The sequence below is a fragment of the Dendropsophus ebraccatus genome, chromosome 3 (genome assembly GCF_027789765.1).
Source record: "Dendropsophus ebraccatus isolate aDenEbr1 chromosome 3, aDenEbr1.pat, whole genome shotgun sequence".
NCBI classification, from domain to species: domain Eukaryota; kingdom Metazoa; phylum Chordata; class Amphibia; order Anura; family Hylidae; genus Dendropsophus; species Dendropsophus ebraccatus.
Window position 1 is genome coordinate 4,447,133 of NC_091456.1, and position 17,829 is coordinate 4,464,961.

Below are 17,829 nucleotides of genomic sequence, written 5' to 3' on the forward strand. Positions count from 1 at the left end.
TATAAGAGACACACTATAGGAGACACACTATAAGATACACACTACAAGAGACACACTATAAGAGACACATACTATAAGAGACACACTATAAGAGACACACTATAAGAGACACACTACAAGAGACACACTATAAGAGACACACTATAAGAGACACACTATAGGAGACACACTATAAGATACACACTACAAGAGACACACTATAAGAGACACGCTATAAGGGACACACTATAAGAGACATCCTATAAGAGACACACTGTAAGAGACATACTATAAGAGACACGCTATAAGAGACACACTATAAGAGACACACTATAAGAGACACGCTATAAGGGACACACTATAAGAGACATCCTATAAGAGACACACTGTAAGAGACATACTATAAGAGACACGCTATAAGAGACATACTGTAAGAGACACACTGTAAGAGACACGCTATAAGAGACACACTGTAAGAGACACACTGTAAGAGACACGCTATAAGAGACACACTGTAAGAGACACGCTATAAGAGACACACTATAAGAGATATACTATAAGAGACACACTATAAGAGACACACTATAAGAGACACACTATAAGAGATATACTATAAGAGACATACTATAAGAGATATACTATAAGGGACACACTATAAGAGACATCCTATAAGAGACAGACAATAAGACACATACTATAAGAGACACACTATAAGGGACACACTATAAGAGACATCCTATAAGAGACACACTGTAAGAGACATACTATAAGAGACACGCTATAAGAGACACACTATAAGAGACACGCTATAAGAGACACACTATAAGAGACACATTATAAGAGACACATACTATAAGAGACACATGATAAGAGACATGCTATAAGAGACACATGATAAGAGACACGCTATAAGAGACACACTATAAGAGACACGCTATAAGAGACACACTATAAGAGACACATGATAAGAGACACGCTATAAGAGACACGCTATAAGGGTACAAACCCACACACCGTATACGCAGCAAATACGCAACAAATACGCAGCAAATACGCAGCAGTTTGATGGTGAAGATTTAATGCTGAGTTCAGTTATTTAGATCTAATCTGCTGCGTTTTTGTTGCGTATTTGTTGCGTCTTTGCTGCGTATCGCAGCAGTAAATACGCTGTGTATACGGTGTGTGGGTTTATACCCTAAGGGTAATAACACACACACCGTATACGCAGCAGATACGCAGCAAATACGCAGCAGATCTGCAGCAGATTTGATGGTGCAGATTTCATGCTGTGGTCAGTTATTTAGATCTAATCTGCTGCGTATTTGTTGCGTATTTGTTGCGTATTTGCTGCGTATCGCAGCAGTAAATACGCTGCGTATACAGTGTGTGGGTTTATACCCTAAGAGACACACTATCATCCTCCTTAGGCTAGGTTCACACTGCGTTTTCAGCATCCGTTTAACGGATCTGTTTTTTGCAAAAAACGGATTGCAAAAAACATGCATTTGTGTGCATCCGTTTTTGATCCGTTTTTCCATTGACTTCCATTATTTAAAAAAAAAAGCGCATACTGTTGACACTACTTTTTTGACCGTTAAAAAAAACGGATCCGTTAAACGGATGCTGAAAACGCAGTGTGAACCTAGCCTTAGCATCTCCTGTGCAATAGGGACATAGCAGCAGGTTAGATTCCTCTCACCTGCTGATAGTTCCCCTATAACAGTATCATGGACATAGATACATATAAACTGTGCACAGGTGTGAGGTGTGGGCTCAGCTTGTCAATCAATCTAGCAGGAAGAGGGATGGGAGGGGGAGTGAGGCGGCATTACAGCCCTCTGCACCTTAGGAGCTCGGGGACGAGTCCTGGAACTTTGCATTGGAAAATAAAAGGCGCCATGTGTAATCCAGGCAAGGTGAGGGGTGGTCGGGGTTAAATATACAGAAAATCCTCATCTTATATTTAGCATTTACGGCCTCTGTAATTTCCCACTAAGTATATGGTGTCCGCTGACAGAACCCGGAATAACGGCTGCTTTACGGCCATTCAGACTGAGACGTTAATGACAGGGTGCTCTCCGAATTTAGCACAGTACTGTATATTGGTATTTATTTCTCTGCAGAATGTTACGGAAACGTAAGGGGGTTATTTCTGAGTATGTTGGGTATTATTGTTGTGTGGTTGTATATATTTTAATGCATTGAAGGTTAGGCGTAAAAACAGAGGATACTGAGAGGAGCACAATGATAACCTGCAGCCGCCCTGAGTGGCCGAATCCTATGTATAAGCCACAGACATAGAGGAAGGGGAAACTCTGTACAGACAGGCCCAATTAACGCTTTCCAGTTTATCTTTGATCTTTTATATTCTCCTTGTAATTTATTAGAGACTTTGGTCGGATGATGTTACACGTAATGTTGGTGACTGGTGTAGCGTAGTAACTGCAGCATAGTCGGAAGTCATAGAATTCAGGGATGTCACAATCAGGCCCTCCAGCTGCTGCAAAACTACAACTCCCATAATGCCTGGACAGCCAAAGCTTTAGTTTTGAGTATCCAGGCATGATGGGAGTTGTAGTTTTGTAACAGCTGGAGGGCCTGAGTGTGACACTTGTGTTGTAGACGACTTTTCCTATCACGGAATTGATAACGCTGAGCAGCATAAAAACACACACAACTAACTAAACGCTATCAGAAGGTATTCTATTTGAAATGTTATAGTGAGAAAAGCAAACAAAAAACAGTCGGGAAACTGAACAACGAAAACAATGGATGCAGACGATGTGCAGAATAAGAACCAACTCTGATACTGAAGGAAATGAGAAGAAAATATCAGGAAACCAACGTGCAATACAAAATAACATTATAAGTAAAAGTGACGATCCATTCCGAGGTGACCGGAAACACGGCCGATAATGGACAGAAGATGGGAATGCTGACAACTAAGGAGAAAAGCCATATGTCCGTGGAATATCCGCCATCTCCCATATTTCATGTGTAAAAGGGAATTGTTCCACCGCTGTTCTGCCCAATAATTGATTCTTTAATGGAACGTTCATGTGCACGGCCGCTGCTGGTGAATAGGATTCCTGGATACATTTAGCACATAAAAGATCTGTTAACCAGTGAACAGGATTTTATATGGGACACAATGCATGCGCGGTTGTCATGCGAAGTATTTGAATTATACACAGCCGCATGAAAGAGCAGTAACAGCTTTGGACCTTTATACGGCCAAATAATCCTAATAATCCATCAATAATCAATAATCAGCCATACCGCCTGATGTGCCAGGTATATAGACCATGTCTGGGTGGAGTAATGATTGGATGAATATGTGCAGCATTTTGTTGCTTATATAAATAATAATCAAGAATATCTTACATGTGATTTTCAGATTAAAGGGGTACTCCTGCCACAATCTTTTTCTTTCAAATCAACTGAAGTTTAATAGATTTATAATTTAAACAAAAAACAAAGTAATTGTACCTGTTCCGCGCATGTGATATATAGAATGTGCAATAGACTGTTGAAAAAGCCCTACACTATGGCCGTATAACCAGTACTAACCTCCAGATACATGTTCTATCCAGGTCGACGTTTGTCAGGTAATCCACTGCATGTATCCCCTCTGGGATAGTGTGAAAAGAAGCTAGCAATCCTCACTCCAGGTGGTGGTGTAGTGATTGGTGAAGAGAGTTGCAGTCTGTTTGCTCCAATTGAAATATCCTCGCCACAAGGGTCGCGCTCCGGCTGGTAGCGCGTGCAACACTTGCAATGTAAGGGTACAAACCCACTTGACGTATTTGCTGCGTGAATCAGTCTTAAAAATAAGCAGGCAAAACGCAGGTTGGCTTTATACGATTGTTCTGCATTAAAATACGCAACAACTGATGCTTTGCTAACAACAAGCTTCACGCTTCAAAAATACGCAATTGCGTATTTTAATGCAGAACAATCGTATAAAGCCAACCTGCGTTTTGCTTGCTTATTTTTAAGACTGATTCACGCAGCAAATACGTCAAGTGGGTTTGTACCCTAAAAGTCTTTTGCTGGGTAGTGTGACGTCACAAACTACTGAAGCTGATGGGAGACAAAACACCTCGACATGTTTCGGAGGATCTGCCCTCCTTTCTCAAGTGTGAAAATTACCGTCTGCTGTTTGCAAAAAACGTCCGAAAATAATTCTCATGATCATTATTTTGAAGACAACAAGAAGACAACGTCCATTATTTCATACACTGTGTGCATTGGGCGGCCGTCATTCCATTGAGGTCAAATAAAATGCAGCAATAACAGACGTCTTTTTACTTTTTTTTTTACTTAGTGTGAACATAGTCCCAGCTATGTACCCATAGCCTCCATGTGCAGTATACACTGTATATATATATCATGGGTCTCAAACTAAATTTACCCGGGGGCCGCTGGAGGTAGAGTCTGGATGAGGCTGGGCCGCATCAGGTTTTCCACAAGAAGGGGACTGGGGGGTGACACAGGGGACTGGGGGGAGCTGGGGGGTGACACAGGGGACTGGGGGGAGCAGGGGGGTGACAGGGGACTGGGGGGAGCAGGGGGTGACACAGGGGACTGGGGGGAGCAGGGGGGTGACAGGGGACTGGGGGGAGGAGGGGGTGACACAGGGGACTGGGGAGAGCAGGGGGGTGACAGGGGACTGGGGGGAGGAGGGGGTGACACAGGGGACTGGAGGTAGAGTCTGGGTGAGGCTGGGCCGCATCAGGTTTTCCACAAGAAGGGGACTGGGGAGTGACACAGGGGACTGGGGGGAGCAGGGGGTGACACAGGGGACTGGGGAGAGCAGGGGGGTGACAGGGGACTGGGGGGAGCAGGGGGTGACACAGGGGACTGGGGAGAGCAGGGGGGTGACAGGGGACTGGGGGGAGGAGGGGGTGACACAGGGGACTGGGGGGAGGAGGGGGTGACACAGGGGACTGGGGAGAGCAGGGGGGTGACAGGGGACTGGGGGGAGGAGAGGGTGACACAGGGGACTGGAGGGAGCAGGGGGGTGACAGGGGACTGGGGGGAGCAGGGGGGTGACAGGGGACTGGGGGGAGGAGAGGGTGACACAGGGGACTGGGGGGAGCAGGGGGTGACACAGGGGACTGGGGGGAGCAGGGGGGTGACAGGGGACTGGGGGGAGGAGAGGGTGACACAGGGGACTGGGGGGAGCAGGGGGTGACACAGGGGACTGGAGGGAGCAGGGGGTGACAGGGGAGCTGGGGGGTGACACAGGGGACTGGGGGGAGCAGGGGGGTGACAGGGGAGCTGGGGGGTGACACAGGGGACTGGGGGGAGCAGGGGGGTGACACAGGGGACTGGGGGGTGACACAGGGGACTGGGGGGAGAAGGGGGGTGACACAGGGGACTGGGGGTCTCTGAGAGGGGACTAGGGGGAGAAGGGGGGTGACACAGGGGACTGGGGGTCTCTGAGAGGGGACTGGGGGGAGCAGGGGGTGACACAGGGGACTGGGGGTAGCAGGGGGTGACACAGGGGACTGGGGGTCTCTGAGAGGGGACTGGGGGGAGTAGGGGGTGACACAGGGGACTGGGGGTCTCTGAGAGGGGACTGGGGGGGTGACACAGGGGACTGGAGGGAGCTGGGGGTCACTGAGAGGGGACTGGGGGGAGCTGGGCACACACCCCTCCTCCTCCTCTCACCCCCGGCACCGGCGCTCTCCTCTCAGCCGCACATGCAGCTCCTCGATCTCTGGAGGAGGAGGCCGCGGGGACTGCAGGGTGAGGTGATCGCATCGCTGCAAGTCCTGGGGCTGTAAAGCGGATCGGGGGTCTGCATTGCATGCCCCGATCATGCTGAACAGCCCCAGGACTTGCAGCGTTGCGATCACCTTGCAGTCCCCGCGGCCTCCTCCTCCAGAGATCGAGGAGCTGCATATGCGGCAGGGACGCTAGGGGGCGGCTGTAGGCCCCTGCAATGCACACCTCCCCTCCCACCACCACCGCCGCCCACCTCTCCGTCATCTTCGGGAGGGTGGCCCAACAGCTGCAGCCGTCCCTGATGCCGGCCCCCCTCTGCCGCGTCATCAGCTGCGATTGGCTGAGCATAAAGTTAAGCTCAGCCAATCGCGGCTGAGCAGCTGATGAGGGCCGCACTTACAGGAAAGCTACCATTGAGGTGGGGGCCGCAAACTAGTGGCCCGAGGGCCGCAGTTGGCCCACGGTCCGTGAGTTTGAGACCCCTGATATATATATATATATATATATATATATATATATATATATAGACCAACAAAACACAACAATCACTGAACTCAGGGAGAACAGTGAAAAATTCCAATGGAGTACTCATTTACCAGTCTCCATTGATTGTCCCATACAAAATTTAAATATGCATATATATATATATATATATATATATATATATATGTGTGTGTGTGTGTTTCCTTCTCTTAGCATTGAGCAGTGATATACTTACCCGGCTATTAGGTACCAGCATCAGTCAGGTCTGACAGGTAATAGAACAATCCGTGCTGTGATGGGATCTGTCCGAGAATCAATTAGCAGAATGAATGTGTTACAGATTTTAAGGACATTTGCATTTTGATTTTCTTGCTGCCGCCCCTCCCTCACTCTCTTGATTCATAGTCAGCAGTTACTGGATACGGCTGACGCTGAGAGAACGTTGCTTCTTCTTTCTTCCCAATCTCTATGGAACCTTCCTCCAGAAGTAACACAACGGCCGGACCGCATGCAAACACAAAGGCGCTTCTCAAATAACTTTTAGGGCCCTATTCCACCGGACGATTATCGTTCAGATTATCGTCAAATCGTTTGAATCTAAACGATAATTGTTCGGTTAAAATGCAGTTAACGATTAACGACCGAACGAGAAATCGTTGATCGCTTTATAAGGGTCCTATTCCACAGGCCGAGGAGGGCCCGATCAACTATGTAAACGAGCGGCGATCTGCTAGATCGCCGCTCTTTTACTGGGCCTATTCCACGGCCCGATGATCGTTGAGCGAGGGCTGCAGGGACATCATTACCGATGTCCTTGCAGCATCATAATTACCTGTCAGGTCTTCTCCCCCGTGATGTCTTCCTCCCCGGGTCCCGCACGCTCTGGCTTCAGAATCGCCGGTCAGCTGACAGGCCACTCAGCCAATCACAGGCCGCGGGGGTCCCGGCCTGTGATTGGCTGAGCGCTCCGTCAGCTGACAGACCACTCTGAAGCCAGAGCGCGCGGGACCTGGGGAGGAAGACATCGCGGAGGAGAAGACCTGACAGGTAATGTATGATGCTGCAGCTGCTTCTCAAATCGTCAGTCGCCCGCCGCGCACTGCTATTCAACCGTAGCGATGTGCGGTGGGGGAACAATGATTTTAGGTCTGGCCCTAAATGAACGATCAGCCGATGACACAATCATCGGCTGATCGTTCTCTCTATTTCACCGAGCGATAATCGGCCGAATCGGCCCGATTCGGCCGATTATCGTTACTGTGGAATAGGGCCCTAAGACCTGGACCTATTTTTATTATTGCTCCTTAGCAAAACGTACGCAAATTGTTCGCATTGAATAAGACGTCGTTTGGTCGTTCGCAGTAGATAAGAACGCAATAGCTAAGAAATAGCGAAGAAAAAACCATCGCAAATACGATTATAAGTATTGTTCCATAGAAATGAGTGAACGTTTTAAGGTCTTTCGCAATAGCGGCCGTTTGAGATCGTTAATCGTTAACGATTATGCGAACGATAGTCGTCCGGTGGAATAGGGCTCTTAGTCTGGAATTGACTACAGACCTTGGACCAGGTTTACTATTCCTGTTAGTTTAGTCTCGTCCGTTGCCAATTGCAAAGAACCTGAACAAACCCACAAACTGCATTTGTGGGCTGGGTTCACACTGTTTTTTGTAATCCGTTTAACGTATACGTAAACGGATGCAAAAACAGATGCAATTGTGTGTCATCCATTTGGATCCGTTTTTCCATTTACTTCCATTATTTAAAAAAATAAATAAAATTAACGGACACAAAAGTTGTGTTGACTATGTTTTTCTGTCCGTTAAAAGTAACGAATTAAAAACTGATACACTGAACGGATTGAAAAAACACAGTGTGAACCAAGCCTAAGGGGGCATGTCCTTAGGGTTCTATAATGCGGATTTGTTATCAATACCTATAGCATTTATACTAATTATTTTGTCCACAAATCTTAAAATGGGCAGAAAAATCCAACAAAATTGTGTCAGTGGGGAAAATAAATGTTTTGTCATTTTACTGTTATAGTTTTCTTTTCTTCTTTTAGGTCTATTTTTTTTTTTTAATTCTTAAACTTAATTTTTTATCTTTAAAATAAATATAATTTTAATATTAGTGGATTGATGGTTTGTTCAAACCCGACTGGAGAGCGATGCACCACTTTTCATCGGTGCGCCACAATTTTCCAGAGACTTGTGCCAAATTGATAAAAAAAAAAGCCCAGATAGATGAAAAACCTACAATAATAAATCTGAACTACAGTGACTGTTATAAAACAATAAATAAATTATATATATATATATATATATATATATGTATATATATATATGGGCTAAGGAGTCCAGTAGGCGGTCCTACACATATGGGTAAGGCTGAAAATTACTAGGAACGCCTACTAAACTACTAAGCCCAAACCGCGCAGATTCCTGCCAGCCGACATCTGCCACTACAGTGCTGGCCCCACTAACCCACAGGACAATTTTAGGAACCAGTCAAGTGAATGCAGCCATTCACATGATCCGTGCCGCGACCCCCAGCGCACAAAATAGGACATGTCCTCTAGTGGATTGCAATACGGATTCCCCCCTCCCCCGCCACCTGGCAGCAAAGATGACATGAGTGCATAATGTGCACTCCTGTCATCGCATCTGACAACTACTCACCAGAAGTGGCGTGAATTACAGTGCCTTCTCTCAAAGCCAGCATAGTCCACACCACTTCCGGTGAGCGTATGTAAGCCGGCCGGCACCGGGGCAGTAGGTGAGTAGTTGTCAGATGACAGGAGTGTACGTTAAGCACTCCCTTCATCTCTGCTGCCAGACAGCTGCACTTCTATTAGGGGATCCGTGCGGCGATCCTCCTCCAGTCATGGTGGCGCAGATCGCGGCACGGATAGTGTGAATGAGGCCTTATTGTGCCGTGTCTGAACACAGCTCTATTCCTAAGGTAGTCTCCGCCGCACCCTTTTTCACCTTTGCTTCTGAGACTGACATTGTTATCATTCTAGTTTCTCCTGTTCCTGGTGTGTGGCTAGGATGTCAGGGCCCGGTCCAATCACACCTGGGGCCGATTCCTGGCACCCCATAAACAGCTGACTAGTCACTGGTGCTTGCTATTAGACTCGGTTTAGCGTGTTAGCGTCTCCTCCGGTCTTATATCTTGTTATTCTGACCCTCTGCTATTGTTGTTGGACTATTCTTCTGGTTCTAACCCTTGGCTTGTTTACTATCTGTAATTGTTAGTTCTTGTCTACATTTTGTGTATTCACCTTTTGCGTAGGAAGGGGACGTCACCAAGTTGTCCTCTGTTAGTAAATGTCCCCCTATGTGTACCCTTGAATTGTACATTAGATAACGGGCAGCACGATGGTTCAGTGGTTAGCACGGAGCCTTGTAGCGTTTGTATCTTCTCTCCGTGTTTGTGGGGCTTTCCTCCAGGTTCTCTGGTTTCCTCTCGCACCCAAACACAAACAGATAGGAGAGTATAGATTGTGAGTCCTAATGGGGACAGGGACCAAAAATGATGCAAAGTGCTGCGGAACCAGTTGGCGCCATAAAAATAACACCATTATTATCATTATTATTATTATTATTATGCAAGACTATAATGGAATCGGCATGAATTAAAACCTGAAGTTTACAGATGCCTTTTTATTATAGGACTTCTCTTGGCCCGCGTAGCCCTATGTTGCCCCTACACCGATCCCTCCCCCGCCCATGGACAAACATTAGTTGACATTCAGAGTCCGACATAAAAATCCACAAAGTGACTCAGACAATTGTGCGGTAAGTAAGTAGATCTCGCTCCTAATGGCGTCTAATTACGGTGAGTCATTGTTCCCGGTAAGAGAACACTGTCCTCTCAGAATAAAATAGGGAAAAATAATTGTGAAAAATGTTTGGAGGACGGCAATTAAATCGATTTTTGCCTCACGGCGAAATTGCAATGATTTTTTTTAGTTTCCTTGGCAACTGATATGACAACATTACGAGCCGGAGTGAGTCAGGTACTGTTACCGAGAGCGAGCACCTCAGAAGAAGAAGCCGCCATTACCTTGTTAGAATTAAAATCCAATGTTCTGCAAAGTAACGTGAATTTACCGTCCGCTCCGGTCCCTGCAATATCCTTCTCCTCATCAAAAAGAAGGCACATGTATACAAAGCCTTATTTCCCAAATGTGCCCTGAGGATCCTTTGTTTTTACATCATGTAGTTGTCTATAAAGAGAAGTCTTTCATATCGCTTAAACAGCTGGCACCTGCCCTATGAGACTGACTGATGAACATGCACCTCTTAAAGGGGAACTCCAGTGGCCAAAAATCCATACAATAGAACGTAATACATTTTTCTTTGAATCTTTGTGGATTTCAGTTACTTTTCCTTCTTATGATATAATTGGATATGACTGTTCTCCAGTCTCCTGTAATTATTCTCCGATGTCGGGAGAGCACAGGCCCCAGCCGCCAAGATTGATCAATTAGTATCTAATTAAGGAAATATGGGACTTTTCCATCGGCGGCAGAGAGGACGGTGCCGCGTGTGACATGAACCGCGATCAGACACAGACGCCAGGCGGCAATATGCGATGTCTCTGCTGCCGTTCATGCGCTGGAGTCAGTGCAGCTCTTGGTTCTCGGTAATAAGATGCAGGTTCTGGTTGGTAACTGGACGTGTAATGGTGATCAGCGCGAGCTCTTCACGTCCACAAACCAATAAAGCGAGGAAGATTTCCTATAGATGGCAGTAACATAAAGCTCCGCTCGTATCATGACTCTCAGGCTATGGTCACATGACGCTTTGTTCTTTCCAATCATATTTTTTTTAAACGACGTCCCATATTTAGAGGTCAGAATTACCTCAGACATTTGGCATCCTGCGCCCCCGTCATTACAATGGCGGCTGCTGGTCCATTATTCTAGGTCAGGTGGACTGATCACCCTTTGTCTTTAATTGAATACGGTGCGTGACCAACAAAAAAATTTACGTCCGGTGTTTGCAAAAGACGTCCGAAAATAATTGTCACGATCATAATTCTGATGTCCACACAGACAACGTCCATTATTTCATACATTATGTGCATTGGACGTTCGTCATTCCATTGACTTCAATTAGGATTTTAACAGGTGGAGGATCATGGGTAAGGCGATGCATAGCCCCCACATACATGATAGACGTATATTAAAGGGGTACTCCAGGCTAATTGGCTATTACATTGCTTTAATAAAGTTTTAAGTTATTTTGTAATATAACTTTATGTAAAAATGATATAATTTATAATGTACATATATACCTCAGTTTACTGGCAGCAGTAAGGGGCGACACGGCCTCCTCTGCAGGGCTAAGCCCTGATCTCCGATCCCACCCTCACCCCCTGCATTTCCTGACACAAACAATGGGGGCTGCAGAGGGGGCCATGTCACCCTTTACTGCTGCCACTAAACAGATGTATATATGTACATTAAAGGGGAATTCCGGTTAGGTAAAACACATTCTGAATCATCCCCCTTTTGGAGACTAACAATTGCTTTCTGAGGTGCTGCTTTCTGCTGAGGACACAGAAGACTGTGGGTGAGCTTTTCTCTCCATCTCCCCCTTCTGAGACAGCTGATGTAAACAGCGTCCCTGGCCAACTGTTTCTGCACTTTGTGATGACGGCCGTTAAACGGACAATAAAGACACTGGGGGGGGGGGGGGATTTATGAAGACTGGTGTACTCATATGCCAGTCTTAAATTAGGGGATACAACAGGCATATGGCAGGGAGAAGGGGTGAATCTGCACCTTCTCACTTGTGTACACCTAGAGTGGAACTTTCATAAATTTCCCCCACTGTGTGAACACAGCCAAAAGGTGCCAATCTTTCAACTATTCCAAAATCCGCTGCAATCCTACTGTCACTCTGTATGGATTTACACACTTTGGATTTTTCATTCCGCTGTGAGTAACTAACCCCCATACAAACGACAGTACCAGGAATCAGCGGATCTAGCTGTGGACTGGCAGCCGTCCTGTACAAAACAACCTTGTAATGTACCTGCACAGTAGGACGCGAGTAGAACAAGACAGTCCGGTAAGACGAAGTACAGAAAAAATAACAGAAATTTATTGTAAAAAAAAGTTTTATGGACGATGTATTTATCGTTTGGTCAGGGTGCAAGGAACAATTTTCAGCCTTTGGTGATTACCTGAACAGTGACATGAAAGTGAACGTCAGTGTTTGGAGGGGACACACTGGAATCTCTCGACGTGAAGGTGCAGGAGGTAGCTGGGCAGTTAGTTACTTTTGGTTTTCGTAAACCTACGGCTACAAATGCTTTACTTCATTTTGACAGTTTCCACCCACCCCACCTCAAGAGATCCATTCCATATAGCCAATTCTTACGGCTTCGAAGTTTAAATAGTGCTGGGGATAGCTTTCTTCAACAGGCTCAAGAGTTAAAGGGAATCTGTCAGCTCCCGGGCACTACCTAGGGTGGTGACAGTGTGCTGTAGCTGACAGCCCCCAGCTGTCGTGCCACACTTGTCATGCATCCTCCTCCCTCTTCATGAATAATCAATGCTGCCCGGCCTCCTGCTCGCTCAACTGTCAGATTGCAGATCAGTCCTCTGTAGGCAGGTTATGTCTGAAAGAATCTTTTCTCTGTAATGTGTTGGAGCTGTGGTCTAGGGGTAACTCACCTGTCTAGAGACCTGACAGCAGTTCATTCTCTGGTTCAAATCCCCTGATGGAAATTAAATAGATGTCTGTTTTTTTTCTCATTATTGTATCATTTTTAAGGATATGTTCACACACAGTATTTTTCTCAGTATTTTGGTCAGTATTTTGCAACCAAAACCAGGAGTAAATTGAGAACACAAAAAGGCTATGTTTTCACACTGTTGAAATTGAGCAGATGGCCGTCATTTAATGGCAAATATCGGACGTTTTTTTAAAAAAATAGTAATTATTTGCCATTTAATGACAGCCATCCACTCAATTTCAACAGTGTGTGAACATAGCCTTTTTAGTGTTTTCAATCCACTTTTGGTTTTGGTTGCAAAATACTGACCAAAAATACTGTGTGTGAACATAGCCTTAAAAATGATACAATAATGAGGGAAAAAAAGACATCTATTTAATTTCCATCAGGGGATTCGAACCAGAGAATGAACTGCTATCAGGTCTCTAGACAGGTGAGTTACCCCTAGACCACAGCTCCAACACATTACAGAGGAAAGATTCTTTCAGACATAACCTGCCTACAGAGGACTGATCTGCAATCTGACAGCTGAGCGAGCAGGAGGCTGGGCAGCATTGATTATTCATGAAGCGGGAGGAGGATGCATGACAAGTGTGGCGTGAACAACAGCTCTGTGACAGTAGGAGACATAAGATTGTACATATTCCGCTGCACAGAAAATTACCAAAAAGGCACCATGCTTACTGGGGGACTGCCAGCTACAGCACACTGTCAGCACCTTAGGTAGTGCCCGGGAGCTGACGGATTCCCTTTAAGTAATAGACTGGAAGATCCTGTGAGTATTATTAATGCAGCAAAAAACAGGGCAAAAAAAGAGTCCGTGGAGCCTCGGTTGCGAGTCTCAAAACACGGGATAGCCAGATATCTCTAGCCTGTTGCCACGGGGTGCCTCCATGATAGGGAGAGCACCACACCACCCTGATAAATAGCCCCTTAAGTCCCACTCGGTTGCGAGTATTGGAACATAAATAGGGAAACACCACGGTGGCCCCTTTTTGTCAATGTCTAACTCAAGGTGCGAGTATTGCGATCATGACAAGGGCTTGCCAAGGCAGGCATCCATCCACAGACAGCCGTTTCGGGGTTTTTGCCCCTCGTCAGTGTGGAGTAGGATTCTGGCTAGTTGGGGCAATAGCAAATCGACCAACAAAACACAGTTATCACTGAACTCAAGGAGAACAGCGAAAAAAATTCCAATGAAGTACTCAATCAAGAGTCTCCACTGATGCCCCCAAAAACTTTAATATGCAAAACAGGAGTCTGTGGAGCCTCGATTGCGAGTCTCAAAACACGGGATAGCCAGATATCTCTCGCCTGTTGGGGGGGGGGGGAGTGTTTCCCTATTTATGTTCCAATACTCGCAACCAAGTGGGACTTAAGGGGCTATTTATCAGGGTGGTGTGGTGCTCTCCCTATCATGGAGGCACCCCGTGGCAACAGGCTAGAGATATCTGGCTATCCCTATCGCAACCGAGGCTCCACGGACTCCTGTTTTGCATATTTAAATTTTTGGGGGCATCAGTGGAGACTCTTGATTGAGTACTTCATTGGAATTTTTTTCACTGTTCTCCTTGAATTCAGTGATAACTGTGTTTTGTTGAGCAAAAAACAGGGCTCTGATCTGTCCAAGGGAACAAATGCTACAAAATACGAGAAAGGAGAAAGGAGATTTGTGTTTTCATTTAGATATACTGAAATGAATGGAGCCACTCAAAATGCAATACACAAACACTGGCATTTAACAGAGGGAGATGAAGACGTCAGGGAGATTGCATAAAGAAAACCTGTTTTTTCCTATAGACGTACCCGCACTATTAGGGATTCACTGACCAACCTGAGCCAAAAGGGCAAAAAAGAAACAAGAATTGGTTGGAAGCTGCTGGTCCGAAAGGAAATCATATTTTTTGTTCATTTTGTAACTATATGCAAGAGGGAAAGGAAGGGGTCATAGGGGGCACTAGGTGGCAAGTTAGACAACTGATCACATGTAGATCTACATACGTTGTCTACGCCATTGTGTGCCCCTCTGGCCACCGTAACTTTATTCATACAGGTGGAGGATCACCACGGTTAATTCATCATGTGACATAATGGTGACAAAAATGTCCTTAAATTTTTAGGACTTGAAATCGTGAGGCCTTCCAGAGATGGAGGAGATCACCACCACAAGCTGCTGAAGCGAGAGTCTTGGTGGATTATGAAAACGAGAACAATGGGGGCTTTAGGTCTCAATGATAAAAATGATATGAGTATCTTTGTGTATTTGTGTGTTCTGTATGTTCTTTTGTATAGGTTTTTAATGTTAGATTCTTTTTGTACTGTTAGATATTGTATGTGATTCAATATACGTCCGGTACATATGGAGTTAATATGGTTACCATGTTGATTGACGCCACATAGGTATATAGCTGCGCCAATTACAAGACGTAGATTATGTGCGCCAAATGAAGCGCGTAAGCGTGAAACGTTCATTGCCCCTTTCTGTGGAGCGCACCTGCTATTGATGTTATACCTTTTCCTGTAATAAAGCATCACTGTCGCTGATATCGGTGAGTGCCATTGTACTTCTGTTGGATACTACTCATTGTAAAAATGTCCCTTATAGAAAATAAATCTGAAGCCCATGTGCGGTAGCCGCCTCATTGTCCAGACTCCACATAGGTAATACTATAACACAATGGTATATGAGGGTCATACTCCGCAATCCTGTGCTGGCAATCCATGCCGCCATCTTACCTGGTGTGGTTGAGCTCTTTAGTGAAGCCGCTCGCGTCCTTCCTTCTTTGCCTCGGATATACAGAGGACCCAGACGACGCAGACTTTAAAAAAACAAAAAGGAAATTAAAATTTAGACTATAACAAAGAAAACAAAAACTTAAAAAAACTGAAAATATATAAAATCCAACAAAAGTAACTCCAGTAACTTGTTGATCGGCCCCTGGCTGGCACCTCATCCCCAGTGATCATCAATGGAGTCTGGATTGGTGCTCGGGGTAGCCCCACCCCCGATGCTACTAATGCTTTACGGCAATAGATTACACTGCTAACACATGAATGGCGCAGAGGAGAGACATACTCACCAGGCCCACTAGGGAGCTATCAGAAAGTAAGATTCATCTAACCTGCTCATAGTTCCCCTTTAAATAACAGACGTTGTTAGCACGGACATAAAAATAATGATCATGACAATTATTTTCGGACGTCTTTTGCAAACAGCGGACGTTATTTTTAGTTGGTCACACACAGTTTTTCGTTTTTCATTTATTATTAAATTCAATGGACTTTCTTAATAAAGGACAAAAGGCGATCAGTCCACCTGACCTAGAATAATGGACGGACAGCTGTCACTGCACTGACGAATGACGGACGTAATTTTGAGAAAGGAAAAAAAAAAAATGTCATGTGAACATGGAAATGACCACAATGTGGGTATATAGTATCAAAATACCAGATGTGCGGCCTCCTGTACACTGCTGTGCAGCCTCCTGTACACTGCTCTGCACATGCCAAGCTCTGCGGCCTCCTGTACACTGCTCTGCACATGTCCAGCCTCCTGTACATTGCTCTGCACATGCCCAGCTGTGCGGCCTCCTGTACACTGCTCTGCACATGTCCAGCCTCCTGTACACTGCTGTGCGGCCTCCTGTACACTGCTCTGCACATGCCAAGCTCTGCGGCCTCCTGTACACTGCTCTGCACATGCCAAGCTCTGCGGCCTCCTGTACACTGCTCTGCACATGTCCAGCTGTGTGGCCTCCTATACACTGCTCTGCACTTGTCCAGCCTCCTGTACACTGCTCTGCACATGTCCAGCCTCCTGTACACTGCTCTGCACATGTCCAGCCTCCTGTACACTGCTCTGCACATGTCCAGCCTCCTGTACATTGCTCTGCACATGCCCAGCTGTGCGGCCTCCTGTATACTGCTCTGCACATGTCCAGCCTCCTGTACACTGCTGTGCGGCCTCCTGTATACTGCTCTGCACATGTCCAGCCTCCTGTACACTGCTGTGCGGCCTCCTGTACACTGCTCTGCACATGTCCAGCCTCCTGTACACTGCTGTGCGGCCTCCTGTACACTGCTCTGCACATGTCCAGCCTCCTGTACATTGCTCTGCACATGCCCAGCTGTGCGGCCTCCTGTACACTGCTCTGCACATGTCCAGCCTCCTGTACACTGCTCTGCACATGTCCAGCCTCCTGTACACTGCTGTGCGGCTTCCTGTACACTGCTCTGCACATGTCCAGCTGTGTGGCCTCCTATACACTGCTCTGCACATGTCCAGCCTCCTGTACACTGCTCTGCACATGTCCAGCCTCCTGTACACTGCTCTGCACATGTCCAGCCTCCTGTACACTGCTATGCACATGTCCAGCCTCCTGTACACTGCTCTGCACATGTCCAGCCTCCTGTACATTGCTCTGCACATGCCCAGCTGTGCGGCCTCCTGTACACTGCTCTGCACATGTCCAGCCTCCTGTACACTGCTGTGCGTCCTCCTGTACACTGCTCTGCACATGTCCAGCTGTGTGGCCTCCCGTACGCTGCTCTGCACACTGCTCTGCACATGTCCAGCCTCCTGTACACTGCTATGCACATGTCCAGCCTCCTGTACACTGCTCTGCACATGTCCAGCCTCCTGTACATTGCTCTGCACATGCCCAGCTGTGCGGCCTCCTGTACACTGCTCTGCACATGTCCAGCCTCCTGTACACTGCTGTGCGTCCTCCTGTACACTGCTCTGCACATGTCCAGCTGTGTGGCCTCCCGTACGCTGCTCTGCACATGTCCAGCTGTGCGGCCTCCTGCACACTGCTCTGCATATGTCCAGCTGTGCGGCCTCCTGCACACTGCTCTGCACATGTCTAGGCTCCTGTA

At 46.5% G+C, this 17,829-nt stretch overlaps 1 protein-coding gene across 1 annotated transcript in view; it reads right to left on the bottom strand.

The window, feature by feature from the left end:
- CCDC60 (coiled-coil domain containing 60) overlaps positions 1 to 17,829 on the bottom strand; it is a 131,573-nt gene that overhangs the window by 54,176 nt on the left and 59,568 nt on the right. The window contains exon 4 of the mRNA XM_069960692.1: positions 15,688 to 15,770. Within this exon, the coding sequence (XP_069816793.1) occupies positions 15,688 to 15,770 (83 nt within the window). The remainder of the gene's footprint in view (positions 1 to 15,687; positions 15,771 to 17,829) is intronic.